A 17,346-nucleotide genomic window follows, 5' to 3' on the forward strand; every position below is an offset into this window, starting at 1 on the left:
ATACATTTAGAAGTGGAAGGAGAAGTGGGGAAAAAGAAAAAGGAAAGGCAAGCTGCACTAAGGGCCCAGCCCGGCCCGTTGACCAGTGACGTTTGCACTTGGGGGGCGTGGATCCCAGATCACTTTAGGAATTCAGTGAAGGCCGGAGCAGCCCTCTGGGGCGCAGTGCAGCCCTCCTAACCAAAGAGGTGTCTGCACCCCCTGTGACCCAGCAGTTCCCCTCCTGGGTTTACAGCCATCATGCCTCAGTATCTATGGGGATTGGTTTCAGGACCCCCATAGATACCAAAATTGGCTCGGGCTCAAGTCCCTTATATAAAATGGGTAGTACAGTCGGGCGTCCAAATCCACAGGTTCCGCCCACGGATCCAGAGGGCCGACTGTATCTCCCGAGAGGTTCTCACGGATTCAGGAGGGGACATACACAAGGATGTTTACAGCAGCTCTGTTTGTGGCCGAGGAGCATTGGAGACCTGTGGGCGTCATCCCTGGGGAAGTCAAGAGGTAGAATGCTGGGGAGCTCTCTGCAGGCTGCGTGTTGGGGAGTCGGATGTGGCAGGTGGGAGATGGGTTAATGCACACATACCAACAAGGACAACACTAAGTAAGAACACACAATTTATGTAAATTATAAACAGATGCACACAAAGCAAAGAGAAACAGCTGAACAAAAAAGTATACTTTAACCTACTTTGACCATAAGAATGGCTGCCTCTGAGGGGAGCAGAATGGGAGCCCAACATGGGATATGAGCGATAGATGAATAAAACAAGGGGGTGGGGAGAAGATAAAGTGAATCTAGGGAAAGCTGAAGACTCTGTCCCCAGAGAAATGGAATATGCACATCCACACAAACTTTAGCCTGTGAATCCAGGGGTTTCACAAACTTTCCAATGCTTCTCCCTGGTGCAAGCCATGTATTTTCAGCAGAGTCAGTTGGACGTGTTGAAGCAGGGCACCTTGTTCGTCTGGAGACAAGCATATGAAGCTGGATGACAGCTGCCTCGTCCAGTGACTTCTGAGGAGCTCTCAGCTGTGTCCACACCTCAGGCTTCATAGCTTATACGATATGGCGCCTCGTAACCCTTGCTTCACAGTAAAATGACCCGTGGAGCTTGTAAAAGCTACCAGAGCCTGGGCCTGACTCCCCAGATATTCTCACTGAATTAGGTAGAGCCTGAGCATCCATTTGTTTCAGGATTCCAACATGCCACCAATTTTGAAAACCACTGGCCAGACAGAGACCTTGTCCAGAGACCTTGAGACCCAGAACCTCTGCAGGAAAGCCTCAAAACTCCACAGGTTATACCAGTTACCAGGCGACTCCTCTGCACGTTCAGGTTGAAGAACCACTGACTTAGGAAGAACATAATACTTCGTCTTCCTTGTTCTAGATTGGCATGGCTCCAGGATCGGGCTTGTACCCTTGAGTTTAAGTCTTTTTCCAGCAGGGGATGGGTTGAGGGGATGGCAGGGATGAGGATGTTGTGGGCTTCCAACCAGAGCTCACTTAACTCTAGTAGAATAGTAGAGTTCTGACAGCCCACGGGACAGATGTGCTTTGGGGTTCAAATACATCTAAATCACACAGGATGGGCTGGTAATAATGGTGGTCCCATCTTCCTTGTGGCCATAAAGCAAAGGAATTAATGAAATTCACACAAAGCTCTCCTCTGAGAAGAGGTTTTCCCAGCAGTAAATCAGTCTTTTAAAATCAAATGAAAAGTCAGGAGGCCAGCCCACATTTTTAAAATGTCTACATCTGTTCAATGTTACCAATTATTAAAGGAATATTTGGTACTGGGGAGAGTAAGCCATGACCTACTCTCTTCTCAGGATTGGAATCTTTTTTGCATTCACGGAGAGTATTCAATTATCAGATATTACATGCTCATAACTGCGATGGCAGAGGACAAAGAGAAATGTTTTTATATGAAAACAAATAACTACAACCAGTGCTCCAATAGCAGACATCAAAATAAAGCCTGACTTCCATGCCTCCCTTTAGGAAACGGTCTGCAGTAACCCTGATCCCTTCCACAGATTTGCTCCCATTCCCTCTAGTGACCAGGAGCACCACGTGGACCATCTATGGGAGGACTGACCGGTCCTGGGAATACAGACATGTGCCAGAGGGGTGTTCCTCAGGGCAGCATTAAATTGCTGTTCCCTAACCCTACTTGTAGCAGACTTCCTCTTAGAAAGTCTTACCTTTCTGATAATCCTCAGCCACCAAGACCCACGGGCCTGGCCTCCCACTTTATTCCCTGCTTCTCGCGTCAAATAACTCTGCCATCCAATGGCTCAGGTGTTGAGCCGTCCTATTGGAAAAGTTCACGAAAAAGGGATTTAGGACCCCACACATGAACCTTGGTGCAGCTCAGCCTTGTTAGCCAATGGCAAGTAGCTTCTAAGCTCAAATATAGGGACTATTGGTGGCCCAGATCCCTTTGAATTCCCTCAGCTCCCTCAGAGTGCAAGGCTGATGCAGAGATGCAGGAGGGGACCATCAATGGCTCAGACTTAAGCGTTACTTAGTAGGAGCGATTTCTTCCCCTTCTTGCCGGCACCCTTTGCTACCCCACAGGGAACTTCTAGCGCATCTCAGCTCTGCCCCCAGTCTGGGGAAAGTTGTGCTGCCTGCCTGTGACAACAGAAACAAGATGTTGGCACATTAATGGGATATTTACCCTTCGGTGAACTAGAGCACGTGAGCCAATTCTTAAGCCGGATTTTTCAATAGAAGACAATTCAACTAGAAGTACGGTTGAAAATCACTACATTTTTCAGGCATGACTCATCCTCATAGTATATAATAATATGAAGAGAGGCTGGAAACCCCATGCTTGGCAAATTCCAGTTCCCCGGGCACCACACAGCTAACTTTCTTTTGTGGCAGATCTTTCATGCAAACTGAATCCCCTGTCACTGAGTCCCATTAAGTAACAAAAGAATAAATAAATGGGGAGATTAGCTGCAATTGGAAACGAAGGCGTTGATAATGTGAACTAAATCAAGAAAAGCACCCCTTCACTCAGTTGGATCCTTCAGATAGAGAATAGAACAGCAATCTAACGCCAATGGGAAAACTGGACCAAGAGTGGCGAGAAATCTCGTGGAACTATCTGGAAATAACGTCCATGACAAATAGGAGTTCCCTGGTTCCTATTAGACTCCAGTTTTAACCTTTATTATTTTGCCATTTGTTTTTTGTATTTACATTTTGTCTCGAACAAGAATTATGAACTCTGAGAGCAGAGATTAGACTAGAATCTTCTAAGCCTCCCACAGTTTTTTAAAGCAGTGCTGGCCACAGAAATGGTACTCAAAAACACTGCTTTTTGGCTTGAGAATGACAATTTGAAATTGACTTTGAGAAATCTTAGCAGCCAAGAAAACTGTGTGGGAACTGCTTCCTAGAAGTAGGTGAATGCAGCAGCGGCTTCCTGAGAGTCAGGGAAGGAACCGCTCAATGGGAGAAAAGAGGGCAGCCATCTTGATGGGGAAATGGGATGAAATTTTCTATTTCGGTATTTTTAAAAAGTGTAAAGGAAATGAAAGGTGGATCTTCATCACAATATAACAGAGGCAGCCAAAGTACCATGTCAGGGACAAGTCAACAGAGGAAAGAAAGGGCATAGATACAGACTATACAGACATACGGTCTTTCTCTCTGATGGGGAAGAAAATTGGATGTTTGTTCACTCTATGAATAATCAGCATATTAAGTTAATCACCCTAGACCAGAAGACAGGAAAGACTGAAAGGTAGGAAATAGCCCAAAGGCAGGCAGCATGAATGCAGGGAGCTGAGCAAGCAGTCGTTGAAGTGGTCTGGGGGAGAGCGACAGCTCCTTCCCAAGGCAGGTGGAGTAGGGTGAAGCTCAGTGGGACGTCAGGATAGGTACTGAGGACATAGAATGGGCGAGACTCCAGGGCTGAGTGAAGGATCTAATGGAGAGCAGGGCAGAGGATGGTGTGCAGGTTACCGGCATGAGCACCTGGGTGAGTGGGTGCTGTGCAGCGAGAGGAGAAAGGATGGGAGGAAGGCAGAGGGGTCTTCAGGGAAGGGCATCAGTTCTGCTCTAGATCCCATGGGTTTTAATTATCTGCAGGGCATCAAATGGGCAATTGGATAGTGGGTCAGGAAATAAAGCAGGGCCGAGAGGGAGATCTGGGAGGTGTCCGTAGAGGTGACCGAGGAAGGCACTGCCTAGAGTGGAATGAACAGAATGCCCAGAGAGAAGAGGTAGCTTGAGGAGAGGGTCTAAGACTAAACCCTGACCATTACCAACATCTAAGGAACAGGCTGCAGAAGAAAAGCCTGAACAGGAGACTGAGAAGCAGCAGCCAGGCAGAGAGGGCAAAAATCGGAGGTGGGTGATGTAACATGGAAGCCAACGGGAGAGAATGTTTCTACTCTGTGGACAGAGCCTGGCGCACAGCGGGTGCCGTTGGGTGGGTGAGGGCTGGATGTCACGGGGAGCCAGGCTTGTGAAGGAACAGCCAGAGCGCTGTGTTCCTTCTCCCTTCCAAACCCAGGCCTCGCCCCCAGGTAGGGCTTTCTCTGCGCGGGCGGTGGGGGAGCAGAGCAGTCTGCCGGGCCCCACTCCGGAACTGCCCCCAGCACCATACGCTCCTCAGGTGGAGCCACGCGGAGATTCCCCGATAGGAATGTTTTGGCACCGGGAAGTAGGAGACCCTCAGGGGCTCACAGGTGGTAGTGGTTGAGTCTCAGCGGCTCCCGGGCACCAGCCTCCTCCCAGCAGCCTCAGATATTGTCCAGGAGGGCGGCACCCCTGGGGAAAGTCGCCACAGGTTCAACCACCTGGACCACATCCCTAATGGCAATGTGCCCCTTTTAGAAGCTCAGGAGTCCGGAGGCTCCCCGAGGGAAGATCAGAACGCGGGCTGGGGCGGGAGGAAGGCGAGGGGGCGGGGTTGAGGGAGACGTGGGCTGGGAGGTGTGGAGGTGCAGGGACCCGGGAGGAACAGGGCAGAGGTGCGGGGGCCACCTTCTTTCTCATCTCTCCCGCCATCCCTTACTCCCCTCCTTCCCCCTCAGGGCTAGGCTTCCTTAGGCAAGAGTTGGTCTTGACAACCGGAGATCAGGAAAACACGTGGGTGGGGTGGTCTGGAGCAGTGACAACTGCAGCCTGAAGGGAACATGGTCTGGCGGAGACAGGACGGCCCTCAGCCCACACCTCTTCAGTGGGAAAGCCCTTTTTCGCTCGCGCTGGGCTGCAGAGGAGAGCATGGAACAGCTCGTGGTTCCCGGTGGTGTCCACCAGCCCTGGTGTGGGGCGGCTCTCCGGAGACGGTCGACCGCAGCACTAAGTAGCTGCTCGCCGTGCCCCCTCAAGGCACACGTGGGCACCGCCCAGGCTGGGGAGCTCCCTTCCAGGCCTGTCGGAGCTTCTCTGAGCCGGGCTGCTGCGGAGATGGCCCATTCTGCCTGCAGGATCTTCCCTCCTCCAGCTCTACTCTGGTTTCCTCCAGCATTGACATGCATTTCAGCAGCTTTGCAGCCCTGCTCTCGTGTTTTCCTCATTCCCAAGAATCTAAAGCTTCCAGAACTCTCTGGAACAGGCAATAAGAGGGGCCACTCATTGAGCAATGGAGGACTATCAAACCCCATGAAATCCTAGGTATTGGGGATGGACGCAGCGACCACCAAACAATTAGAGCCCCGCACTTGGCAGAACTTCGTATGAAGATAGTCCTCATCTGAGTGGCCCTGACCAGACCTCAGAGTCTGTCTGCCCAGGGGACAGAGGCCAGAATGAGCCCACAGAGCCCAGCACAGTGATCTACACATGATATGAATGTTTGCTGAGCTGAATTCAGTCTTCATGGCATCAAATGGGATTGCACTTCTCTCTGGAAGGTGACAGGCACTAGCTGAGGAAAGGACATATGTCATCTGTGATGAGCCTGAACACGCTTAATAAGGAGGCAGAGGTGGAGTCCCAAGAAACCGAACACTAAGAGAAAATTTAGTCCCCTTGCCTGGAAACATCTGTCTGCAATCTCAGGCCCAGCAGACACATTCGGAAAATAGCAGTAACATCATTCACGCCTCTTTTCCACCGAGCCTGGAGGCTTCGGGGCACTCTGGCCTTCGCTTATGTTGTTCCCCTGCCTGGAATGCCCTCTTCTCCCCACTTCCTCTAACAAACTCCTGCTCGACTAAAGTGTTTATGGATGAAACAATGCGACATCTGAGAGTTACTGGGATCCAGAAAGATTTGGGGATGGAGCATTGACATTTCATAAGGGCCTGCGGTGTGTAGGGGCCTGGATGGCATGGTTTTTACAGAGGCCATTTCCTACACTTCTCCAGCACGAGGTTGGGCTCTCAGGGGGCATCTCAGGAATACCTGTTAGAAAATAGGAGTCATTAAGTAAACTCAACACAGCATCTGGTGCACTAGTGGGCAGCAATCTAAGATAGTGGAGAAGTTTCTGATAACATAGGGAAGGACTAATAATGCGAAGTAAAAACAAAAAAACCAAAGCACAAAAATCATATATATGGTATGATCTTAACTCTGTAAAAACTGGCCAGAAAGAAGACTGGATGGATCTCAAAATGAGCTTATTTCTGGCTAGGGGATAATTAGGGATTTTTTCTTCTTGTTTTTATATTTCCAAAATGTGATTGAACATCGTATATAACAGGAGTAAGCAAACTCTTTCTGGAAAAAGCCAGATAGCAAATATTTTCAGCTCTGCAGGCCCTATAGTCTCTGTCCCAGCCACTCGACCCTGCCTTTGCAGCATGAGAGCAGCCTTAGACAATAAACAAATGAATCGGTATGGTTGTGTCCCATACTACTTGATTTACAGAAACTGGTGATGGGATGGGTCCACATCATGACCAGCCATAGTTTGCTGGTCAGAAAAAAAAAAAGGATAAGAAAAAAAAAATGTTCTTTAAGTATTCTTTGACTCTAAGATCTTGGCACTGTGATTAATAGAGCACACAGTACAGAAGGCTTACAGCCGTGCTTTACTCTGGTTCCCTTGTATCATAAAATACTAGGAATCAAAAGTAGATTTGATAAATCTACATAAATTAGAGACTATGAGAATGAAGTTCTATGCTGGAGAGAGGAGTAAAAATTCACGATACCAGTAATTAATACAAATTTTATCTCTACTTTTAAGCCTAATATATTTCATTCATTTAAATTTTCTTTTATGTCTTTCGATAAAGCTTTATAATATTTTAGAGACCTCTTGGAAATCTCTTATTTTTAAAACATAATTTAGGATGAACAGAAAAGGTTAAGCTCTCATTTCTTTTTTTTTTCCTCCAGATTTTCCGAAGCAAAGGCCCTGGGAGAAAGTATAAATGAAGCAAGAAGTAAAATTGGTAAGCAGATGATATTCTGTGAGCCTCTTTCACAGGCCATTTTCCTGGTGAAAATCAGGTCATGATGTGCTTCCAAATAGCTGTGAGGATGAGTTTCAGGAGGTCCCTGCCAAGGAAGCCGCTTTGAGAGCACCTCTCCTTGGAAGTTTGTCATCTCTCCTACCATCCATCAGGGAAAGCACTTTCTTTTGTCTAGAACTTGAACTTTTCGTCCTCATACAGCCTTGAGCTCTAGCATCCTAATGAGAAAGTTTTGCTTTTCCTGGTGTTTTCCAGCAATAGCCCAACTGGTCATAACTGTACAATTATAGTGACATTTCTCATTTTCAAGTGCCATGGAACACTTTTACACCTCCCAGAGCTTATACTTATTGTTTTTGGCCCAGGTGCGCAATTTTCAGCACCATTTCAGTAAGCCGCCTGGAGGATGAGAGGAAAGAATGAGTCACTGTGCCTTCCCAGGGCACAGGCTGCCCAGCAGGGCTCCCCGACTTAAGTGAGCATCCCTGGACCCGTGAGGTTAAGGCAACAGGCAAACTCGAAAATAGTATGCCTCAGATCTTTGTCAAAGTGAGAGGAAAATGCTTCTTTCACACCAGGCTAGAAGACACACGGTGACCCATCTCCCAGGCTGGGGCAGCTTCATGAAGCTGCAACTTCCCTGTGGCTTCGTCTCTGTGCTAGGGAAAGCAGGAGTTACCTGGTCACAGCTGACTCCCTGTGTCCCCCTTGTCCTCACCTTTCTCCTCTCGTAAGTGAGGACAGGACGGAAGCCACTATGAATGTCCCTTTTGGCTTTTCCTACAGAATATGGAAGCTCACAATAGCCTCAGGTCACTTCAGTTAGGGAAACAGGGAGCCCCACATTCTCTTCTGTGGCCTGAGCGGAAAGAGTTGAGGCCGCCAAGCCCTGAGCCATGCCCAGTACCAGGCCAAGAATCTCCAGAGTCTCAGAGATTCTTGACTTAAGGTCGAGGATCTTGGATGGAGGAAAAATGCATCTTTATTTTCACTAACCTCTAACTACAGTTTAGCACTCCCTCCAATGATGAATGTCGGCAGCAGGCCACAGTAGAAGTAGCAGCACCTGTCACAGTGGAAATCACAGACATTTTCATTTCACAGCACAGTTAGCAGACATCATAAGATATCTTTTCTACTCATCAGTACTTCAAAATTACAGGAGTTATTAGACTCACCAGTAGATCTTGTTATTTCTTTTTTTTTAATTTTATTTATTTATTTATGGCTGTGTTGGGTCTTCGTTTCTGTGCGAGGGCGTTCTCTAGTTGTGGCAAGCGGGGACCACTCTTCATCGCGGTGCGCGGGCCTCTCACTATCACGGCCTCTCTTGTTGCGGAGCACAGGCTCCAGACGTGCAGGCTCAGTAATTGTGGCTCACGGGCCTAGTTGCTCCGTGGCATGTGGGATCTTCCCGGACTAGGGCTCGAACCCGTGTCCCCTGCATTGGCAGGCAGATTCTTAACCACTGCGCCACCAGGGAAGCCCCAGATCTTGTTATTTAATGCATTTATATAAAAGCACATAGATATTTCTATATCACAAAAATTTTTTTAATTTTGATAACTACTTCAGTGTAATTGGTCTCTCTTAAAATCCTATGTAAAACTCCTTTCTTGGCGTGAATTCTCAAAACTCCTAATACTGCATGAAAAAAAAATTGGGGGTCAGGAGCACTTTTCTAGAGGTAATATCCGTAGTTTATCTGATTCTCAAAGGGGTCAGTGACCCAAACCAATAGCGAGGGAAGGGGAAGCAGGCTTAAGTGGATCCAGAGCCGGCTTGTCAGAATTGTCTGACTGGAAGTTCCTAACGGTCTGTTTGCATCCCTGGGGAGACAAGAAGGAAGGACCTTTTATAAACAGTTTCTGCCCAGAAAGTGATAATAAAGTTTTGCTCCTGAAAAATATCTAACTCTCTAAACCAAAATGAAACTGTTCCAACACTAATGAACTATGCTAATTATGGAAGGCACCAGTGGCCTATACTAATACACTTAGTGTTTCTCTCTGAATACAATGAGTTGTTGTCACAAATAATTCTAAGTTCACCATAATTTTGGTGCGAAAACATACATTGATGAATCCAGTTTGCCACATTCTTGAGATTAGGCAAATTGGAGACTGCCCTACAAGCTGCCCAAGAGGCAGGGGCCCGGGGTCTGAGGGATGTAATTGATCTTCCAGAGAGAGTGTCTGTAATTTACACACAAAGAGTCCAGATATACTAGAAGAAGCCCTGGGCAAGTAGACCTTTCTGTTTTCTAGATAATAATAAGTAGGGCTCATACCAGTGTTAAAATTCAAACATTTATTGCTAACGAGAAAGTGGCTGCTAGTTCAGTGGTGCTAATAAAACTAGTGTTACTCTTACTTCATTCTATGCAAATAGTAGACTAAGACCCATCTCCTGGCCAAGCATCTTTCAAATGTGCTCTTGATCCAAGGAGGGCCCAGGTCAGTGGATCGCTGAGACTCAGCCCCATTACTCAACAAGCCCCTCACAGTGCTTGACCACAGGGAGTAGCCCCTCCACCACTGCATCTCAGACACAAGGTTAAGATTAAGGAAGTACAAGGTGGAACTTGTACACATATTTAAAATTTCCAAGGCAACCTTGAAGGAAACTGGTTTCAAGAGATTTATGACATTACTGAGTGCATTTTTCCTAGCGGGAAATTAAATCAAGTGGAATTTTCATTCCCCTACAAGTCCTTTAATTAATCTAAGAGTCAGGAGGTGGGAGCGTGGCACAGATGTACCATGACTTGCGTGGGATGATGACTCAGCTCCCCTCCCAAACTGAGCCACATCCTGCCTCTGGGCCCCAGGGCAGGAGTGAGATGCTGGGGGGTGCACATGTAATTGGCCTGCCGAGCGGAAATGGAAGCTGTGTTTGTGATCTGCACATCAGCCAGCCCACACGCTTAGAGTTCAGGTTGCCACTGTCTCTTCTCAGGCAATTTGCTTTTTCTCTGACATCGTGATCTCGAGCTGCCACTTGAATTTCATTCTTAAAAATCCCTAAAGGCCATTCATTCAGGAGTGACCACATAATATCTAATTTTTACATGGCATAATCAGTCAACCGAAACTTCCATATTATTTCCTTTTCTTATAACAAGCCAACCCAAACTAGGTAGATTAAACTCTTGCCACAAACTCCTTTTTTGTCCTTCTCTGTACAACATTTACATCAGTCCTGATGCTGAAACAAGTTGAAATCAGAAATGGAAGAAATAACCAACTTAGGATCTCCCCAAAAAATAACGGTGTCTTTGTTTCAGAAAGGAGAGCCATTTTCATTGCATTTGCCTGTCCCATACAAAATAGCATTTAGGCTGCTTTCCATCACATGGGGCTGTGTTTTGAACACATTCATGTATACCCACCTCCATTCATCATATCTCTAAAAATGCCATTAAAGCCCAAACTGTAGGGAAAGAAAGAGACGGCTTCCAAAGCAGCGGCATAAACCAGGCCATTTTTCACTTATTAAAATCCTGGCGTTGGTTTTCCTATATCAGTGAGCTACCCCTGGCAGAATTGTCTTTGGCAACAAAGGACACTGAATGGCTGTTCTTTGGCTTGAGGCCGACCCTCGACCAGTCCAGGAACCAGCTGCTGTGGAGGCAGGTGAAAGAGTCTGACTGACACGTCTGGGCACCTCTTCGCCCTCCACAGACCCCTCCAGGCCTAAAGGAAAATGCCCATCGCAGGTCGCTGCACAGAAAGGTTTTCACCGGGGAGCCAATCAGTGATCACTTCAGAAATCTCAGGCAATGTAATAGAAGTAGCTGTCAGAGAGCAGGAAACGCTAGAAAAGCTAACGGAACATTCTGGAAGTTTTCTTTTTTTTTTTAAATTAATTAATTAATTAATTAATTATTTCTTAATTTTTGGCTGTGTTGGGTCTTCGTTTCTGTGCAAGGGCTTTCTCTAGTTGCGGCAAGCGGGGGCCACTCTTCATCGCGGTGCACGGGCCTCTCTCTATCGCGGCCTCTCTTGTTGCGGAGCACAAGCTCCAGGCATGCAGGCTCAGTAGCTGTGGCTCACGGGCCTAGCTGCTCCGCGGCATGTGGGATCTTCCCAGACCAGGGCTCGAACCCGTGTCCCCTGCATTGGCAGGCAGATTCTCAACCACTGTGCCACCAGGGAAGCCCTCTGGAAGTTTTCTTTCTCCTACGCCACATTCCAAGAAGGACCCCCAACCCACCATTTGAACAGTACCCTTTTTAAAAATGTTTCTGCTGAACATTTGGGATTTGGGAAAATCATTACTCAGATCTGGGTCTCCATCAGCAGAATACATAGGACTATTTTCCGTTGTGCATTTTCTGTGCTTTCATCTTCCACTGAGGTTTACTTCTAGACCTACCTCGTGCATATTGGCTTCTAGTATCTCACCCTGGCCTAAAGGAAAGACTATATCCAGATTGTCTTGCTAGGCTGTGAAGACCTCTATCAAGTCTATCCTTTTGTTACCATTTGTTACCAACTCCGAATAACCATCACACCCCCAGCAGCTTCATTGAGCACTGACTCTGGGTGGTGTCAAGAAATTGACAAGCGCATTATCTAATTTAATCCTCACAGAGAAGAGTCATTACCTATAAAGTGGATATTACCATATGTCATAGAGTCTAAAATACACAATTTTTACAGTCTTAACACCTCTGAAGTCAGGAAACATTTGACCATCCACTTGGCCATTTTTTCATTTTAAAAACCTCTGTAATGAGACAGGATCTTACAATTGATGTAGTCTAGATTCTATGAAATATAATATTATCATTATTTTGCAGATTTTTTAAAAACGGAGTTTCAGGGAGGTGGCCTACTAAATGGCCAAGCTGGAGTCAAAGTCCATTTCTGTCCAACTCCAAAACTTTTAAATACAGTATACTATCCCCATGAATTCAGATTTATCTGACTCTGAAGTTTTTTTCTGAGTTTAACATTTCGCTAAGCTGTTACTCAGTTTTCCTGAATCTCTGCCCTTTATCTGATGTGCCCAACAAAAGGCTCACACTAGACCCTAGCTCATGCACACGTAGCCCAAGAAGATGAAAAGGGTCTTTGTAACATGATTAATGATAGGTCACCTTTTGCCCAATGGGGCTCAGTTGCAGGCGTGAGTGGGGTCTGACACGCAGCCTACCCTTGCTCTCCATCCCATGTGCACTGGCCCACAGTTGTATCTGCCCTAGGAAGAGGCGCCTTTTTCCAATTTGCAGAAAGGTGCACTGCGGGCTTGCAGCATCCCTGGTAGGATTCAGTGTCCCACATTTCAACTATCATTTTCAGTGGTTTGGAAAATAGAATAGAGGGGTTGTATTTTCAGGCTCTACACAGTTCCAGCTCAGTGGGTTTACTGATGCTTCAGAAAACATGAGAGAATTCAAAGCATACACTTAGATGAGGTTTAGTAGGAATGGGTGTAATGAAGTGCTTATGCTTAAGTACCAAAACCAGCACCAATAAATTGGACTAGAGAAAGCCTGATTAAGGGCAGGCATAGAAATCATCAGGGACCAAAAAATAAAAATATGTCACCATAAAGTGAAAAAATACTATGTTCTCAAAAGTAAGAAATACGAAAGTCGAGACGTCCCCCTTTCGCTCTGCCCAGCATTTCCAGGTGCGCTGTGTTTCCTCGGGAGCTCTGCCTCTCTACAGGAAGAGAGATGGTTCAGAGAAAAGCAGCTAAAGTCATGATGAAAAAGTTATGAGGTAGATTTTTTGGCTTTATTAATTAATCCACCAAGTTTATTTTCAATAATAAGCTCTGCTTGCCTGTTAGAGTATTTAGTTCGATTTTTCTAATTACTCTTATCGAACAAATTTAATTAATCTGTGTTCAGCTTGTATTGGCCAGGATGTTTGGCTGTAAGCATGAAAGGAAATTTATTGTCTCATGTAACCAGGAAATCCAAGGAATACAGTTGGCTTCACATGCAACCTCTCCCCTCCTCATCCTCCCCCTCCCTCTTCTCTCTCTCTCTCCCCTCCTCCCATCTCTCAGTGCTACTCGACTACGTTCTCTGATAGCCTCTCCGCATTTAGTGGGAAGGTGCCTCTGAAAGCTCTAGGCTTACATGGTCTATAGAATTCATAATCCCAGTAAACAGGGTCTTTTCCAACAGTGTTGGCAAAAGTCCCTGGAGGGAGGAATGACTGGCCTGGCTGAGGTCGTACACCCATCTCTGAAGCAGTCCCTGTATCCAGGGGAATGAAACACTCTGACTGACTGGTCCTAGATCCTGTGCCCACTCCTCGGGGCTTAGCCCATCTGCTCCACACAAGCTGAACACGATTTTTAGGGAATTAAAGAGGTATCTTTCTCCAAAGGAAGAAATGTTGGGCCGACAACAATCGTATTCACTGCAAACCTTTCAGATATTGATCTGTGGCTTGAAACAATATGCATCTGTAAAGGAATGAACAGTAGTTCCTGTGAGAGACTACAACGTTTAGAGTAATTTATCCTGGAAAAAAGAAAGCTGTGAGTGAGGAATTTAAAAACTGGCTTAAGTACTGGTGCCTCTGCTATAACGGAATAAATGCAAAATTGCATGATAAAAAACTAGCAGGGATTGTAGAAAAATTAAGACTGGGAAGACCTCTCAAAACCCATGCAATTTTATAACTAGTACCCTAACAAAACCAATTGCAATGCTAATAAAAATAATGATATAAATTAAAAAGACATGTTAACTTCCTAATGCATAAGGAAACACCATGTAAAACATCCATTTTTTTCCCAAAATGAGGCTATCGTGGTAGAAGAGCATATAGGAAGGGCTGAGGGCTGAGTTATGGAGGCGTGAACAACACATACAAAGATGGGAAGGGCCCCTCAACAAGGAAGAAGCGCTTCCTTCTAAGAAGGAGCACTGACCACAATAGACTAGGAGGAGGAGTGTGGGGAGAGGGCTGTGTTCCGTCCTGAGCTTCCCCGCCCTCCTGCTGGGCTCAGCTCTGCTAGTTTTGTGTTTAACGACCTTTTCTTGGTGATGCAAAACTTGAATTTACTAGGAAAAAAATCCTATGTCAACACATGAGTCTGCTGTATGACACTGACCTCAGCTCCCTCTAACCAACTGCATAAGAGTGATTCCTGTTAAAGAAACCTAGTTGCATGAGGACAGACTGTGTATTACTTGATGTTATACAGAGGGACCAGTAAATTGTAGTTCATCTTTAAGGAGACTCAAAAAGGAAGAAATAATTTTCAGTTGTATTGAAACTATAGCTGATCATGTGAAAAAGACATTTTGTCAGAAAAGGTAATTAAATGGATATAGATTCTAGGAATCATTAAAAGCAGGACAGATTGGCACGTTTCTGAGATGACTCAGTGTATATAGAGCTGAAAAGAGCAAAGCAGATTTCTGAAAGTCCTTTCTGTAACAATTCAGAATGTTGAAATTCCAAGACGTGCAGTTATTGGAGTGACAGCCCATAACCAGTACGACTGATGTCTTCATAGAATTGATTGAATGTTTGCTGTCATACTTTGGAGATCAAACAACAACAACAAAAAAAATGATTTGAGCAAGCTGGAGGGCTGTGGAGTATATTAACTGGCAAGGGGTAACACTAATAATTGTCACATATAAAGAAGGAAGCAGTGATTTGGTCGGAATGCCAGGAAAAGAAAAAACAAAAAAGATGGATGGCTGCCTCCCAAGAGTCCTGACAGGGTGGTCTTACCTTAGTGAATGAAACAACGTCCAGGATCTGGTCTTGCTGGGTGGACTCAGGAAGGCTGTCCAATGCCAATCAAACTCACCATAAACCAGAGAGGCAATCTATTAATTTTCCATGGAGGATGTTCTTTTATAGACAGGAACTCTTAAACTGCCTCCATCCAGGGCCCCTTCTCCCAGGGAACAAAGTAGATTCATTATTGGAAGGTTAGTAAATAAACATCCCCAAGCACAAAGGGAGTCAAAACAAGGAGAAGAGTTTTGACAGATAGGTTCCCACAGTCACGGTGAAGCCACGCCAGGCGTCCACCGCCCACGGGAGCGAATATCCCCACAGCAATTCAGGCAGCCTCCAGCCCGACCACCCCTCTTCTGTGCACAATACCCTTTTCTCCAGAAAAGATAGAAACTATTTGTTAGGTTTCTACTTACTAAACTATAATTATATTCCCCCCTCCTGCCTCTCGAGGGTGAACCCCAAGTCACTTTGCTTCAGGTCATAGGAATAATCAGTTTTACTTTGGCCCCCTGGATTTTCAGACATAGAAACCCAGTTGAGCTAGCTCAGGCCTAGGATGCATGCATGGTGATGAATCTCCCTGAGATACAGCCATGAGATCTGAGAGCCCTCCAAGCTGGAACGGGAGGCAGAGCCAGGACCCGGGGTGGGGGTAGGGGGTTCATCGGGAGCCAGCGCGGCTCCAGAGCCCAGCACACTCCCCGTGCCTCCCGCGGGGCCTCTTGCTACCTCTGTGCACGTCTGCTCTTGCAACCTGCTGGCCCTGCTGACCCTGGGTCCTGCTCGCTCATGGCTTTGGTCTGCTCTGGCCCCAGCTGTACCTGAAAGCATCCTTTAACTCTGTTCCCAAGGTAACAAGCTAATTATTTGCTTGTTTCTTAGCTCAAAGTTATGAGAAAGAGAACTTGACTGGCCCGATTTATCTTTTCTAGGCCTTCAGGACAGCTGCTGATGGCGAGCTTAAGAATGTGCTGTCTTTGAGTCAGAAATGCACCTCTGGTCCAGGCAGATGTGGCCAGGGAGTAAGAGAGGTCTTATGTTTCAGAAAGTGTCCACCTAGGCAAAAGAGGGTGTGACAGGGGAGGTTTCTGTTTTATAAACAGGATGGGTAGAGGAGGCACAATGACTGACATCTTGTATTCTCTCAGTTCTATCTCACGGGTGTGAAGGTTTTTGCCAGTTCAACTCTTTTTTTTTTTTTTTTTTTTTATAATGAGGCATAGTTATTTGTGGAATTGTTGGTGGGGGAATATTGTTGGAGAGAAGGAATCCAGTGAAGTTGCTTCTGGCTAATAGACATTTTTTTAAATATATATAAATTTATTTATTTATTTTTGGCTGTGTTGGGTCTTCGTTTCTGTGCGAGGGCTTTCTCCAGTTGCGGCGAGCGGGGGCCACTCTTCATCGCGGTGCGCAGGCCTCTCACTATCGTGGCCTCTCCTGTTGCGGAGCACAGGCTCCAGACGCGCAGGCTCAGTAGTTGTGGCGCACGGGCTTAGTTGCTTCGCGGCATGTGGGATCCTCCCAGGCCAGGGCTCGAACCCATGTCCCCTGCATTGGCAGGCAGATTCCCAACCACTGCGCCACCAGGGAAGCCCCAGTTCAACTCTTATAAGGCGACATCAATTCCTTTATTTCTAGGTTCTCCAGGAAGCATCTTGCCCTTGTCCCTTTGTTTTACCAACAATAATAGTGACTAGTCTTTGTAAAGTGCATTATAATATATAGGGATTTTATTTATTTTTATCTCGTCAAATTCGTTGATCTTTTCTTTTACAACTTCCTCCAGTGCTTTTGTACTTAGAAAGGGTCATTGTAACAGCAATAATGATGGATTGTTCATTGCCTGGTATTTGTTTAATGCTTTCCTAAATTTTCTTATAGTTTTTTTTATTGTTCTATTTTTCACACTCAACTCATTTGGGATTTATTGTGGAATGCGGTATAAGCTGAGGCTCTAAGTTGAATATTTTTCAAACAACCAATTTTCCCAACACCTATTTCATTTAATGAAATGCCTTAAAATAAAATTTCTTCTCATAGGAGAGTCATTTCAGATTTTCAGAAGGCAGCTGATGCATTCTAATCTCATCACAGCAGTAATATACATTCTTGACATGATAATTTTCATACAAGTATCTCAAAAATAAGCTTCCCAGCAGATACTATTATCTAGAGATCAGAATAACCCTGCAGAAAAGTGCCAACTTTTATGTAA

The 17,346-nt window shown here is 45.8% G+C and overlaps 1 protein-coding gene across 1 annotated transcript in view; it reads left to right on the plus strand.

Moving 5' to 3' along the window:
• The window catches only part of KIF6 (kinesin family member 6), a 390,258-nt gene that overhangs the window by 305,673 nt on the left and 67,239 nt on the right, over window positions 1-17,346 (plus strand). Inside the window, exon 15 of the mRNA XM_036869162.1 lies at window positions 7,322-7,377. Within this exon, the coding sequence (XP_036725057.1) occupies window positions 7,322-7,377 (56 nt within the window). The remainder of the gene's footprint in view (window positions 1-7,321; window positions 7,378-17,346) is intronic.

This window comes from Balaenoptera musculus, chromosome 11, assembly GCF_009873245.2.
Source record: "Balaenoptera musculus isolate JJ_BM4_2016_0621 chromosome 11, mBalMus1.pri.v3, whole genome shotgun sequence".
Taxonomy (NCBI): domain Eukaryota; kingdom Metazoa; phylum Chordata; class Mammalia; order Artiodactyla; family Balaenopteridae; genus Balaenoptera; species Balaenoptera musculus.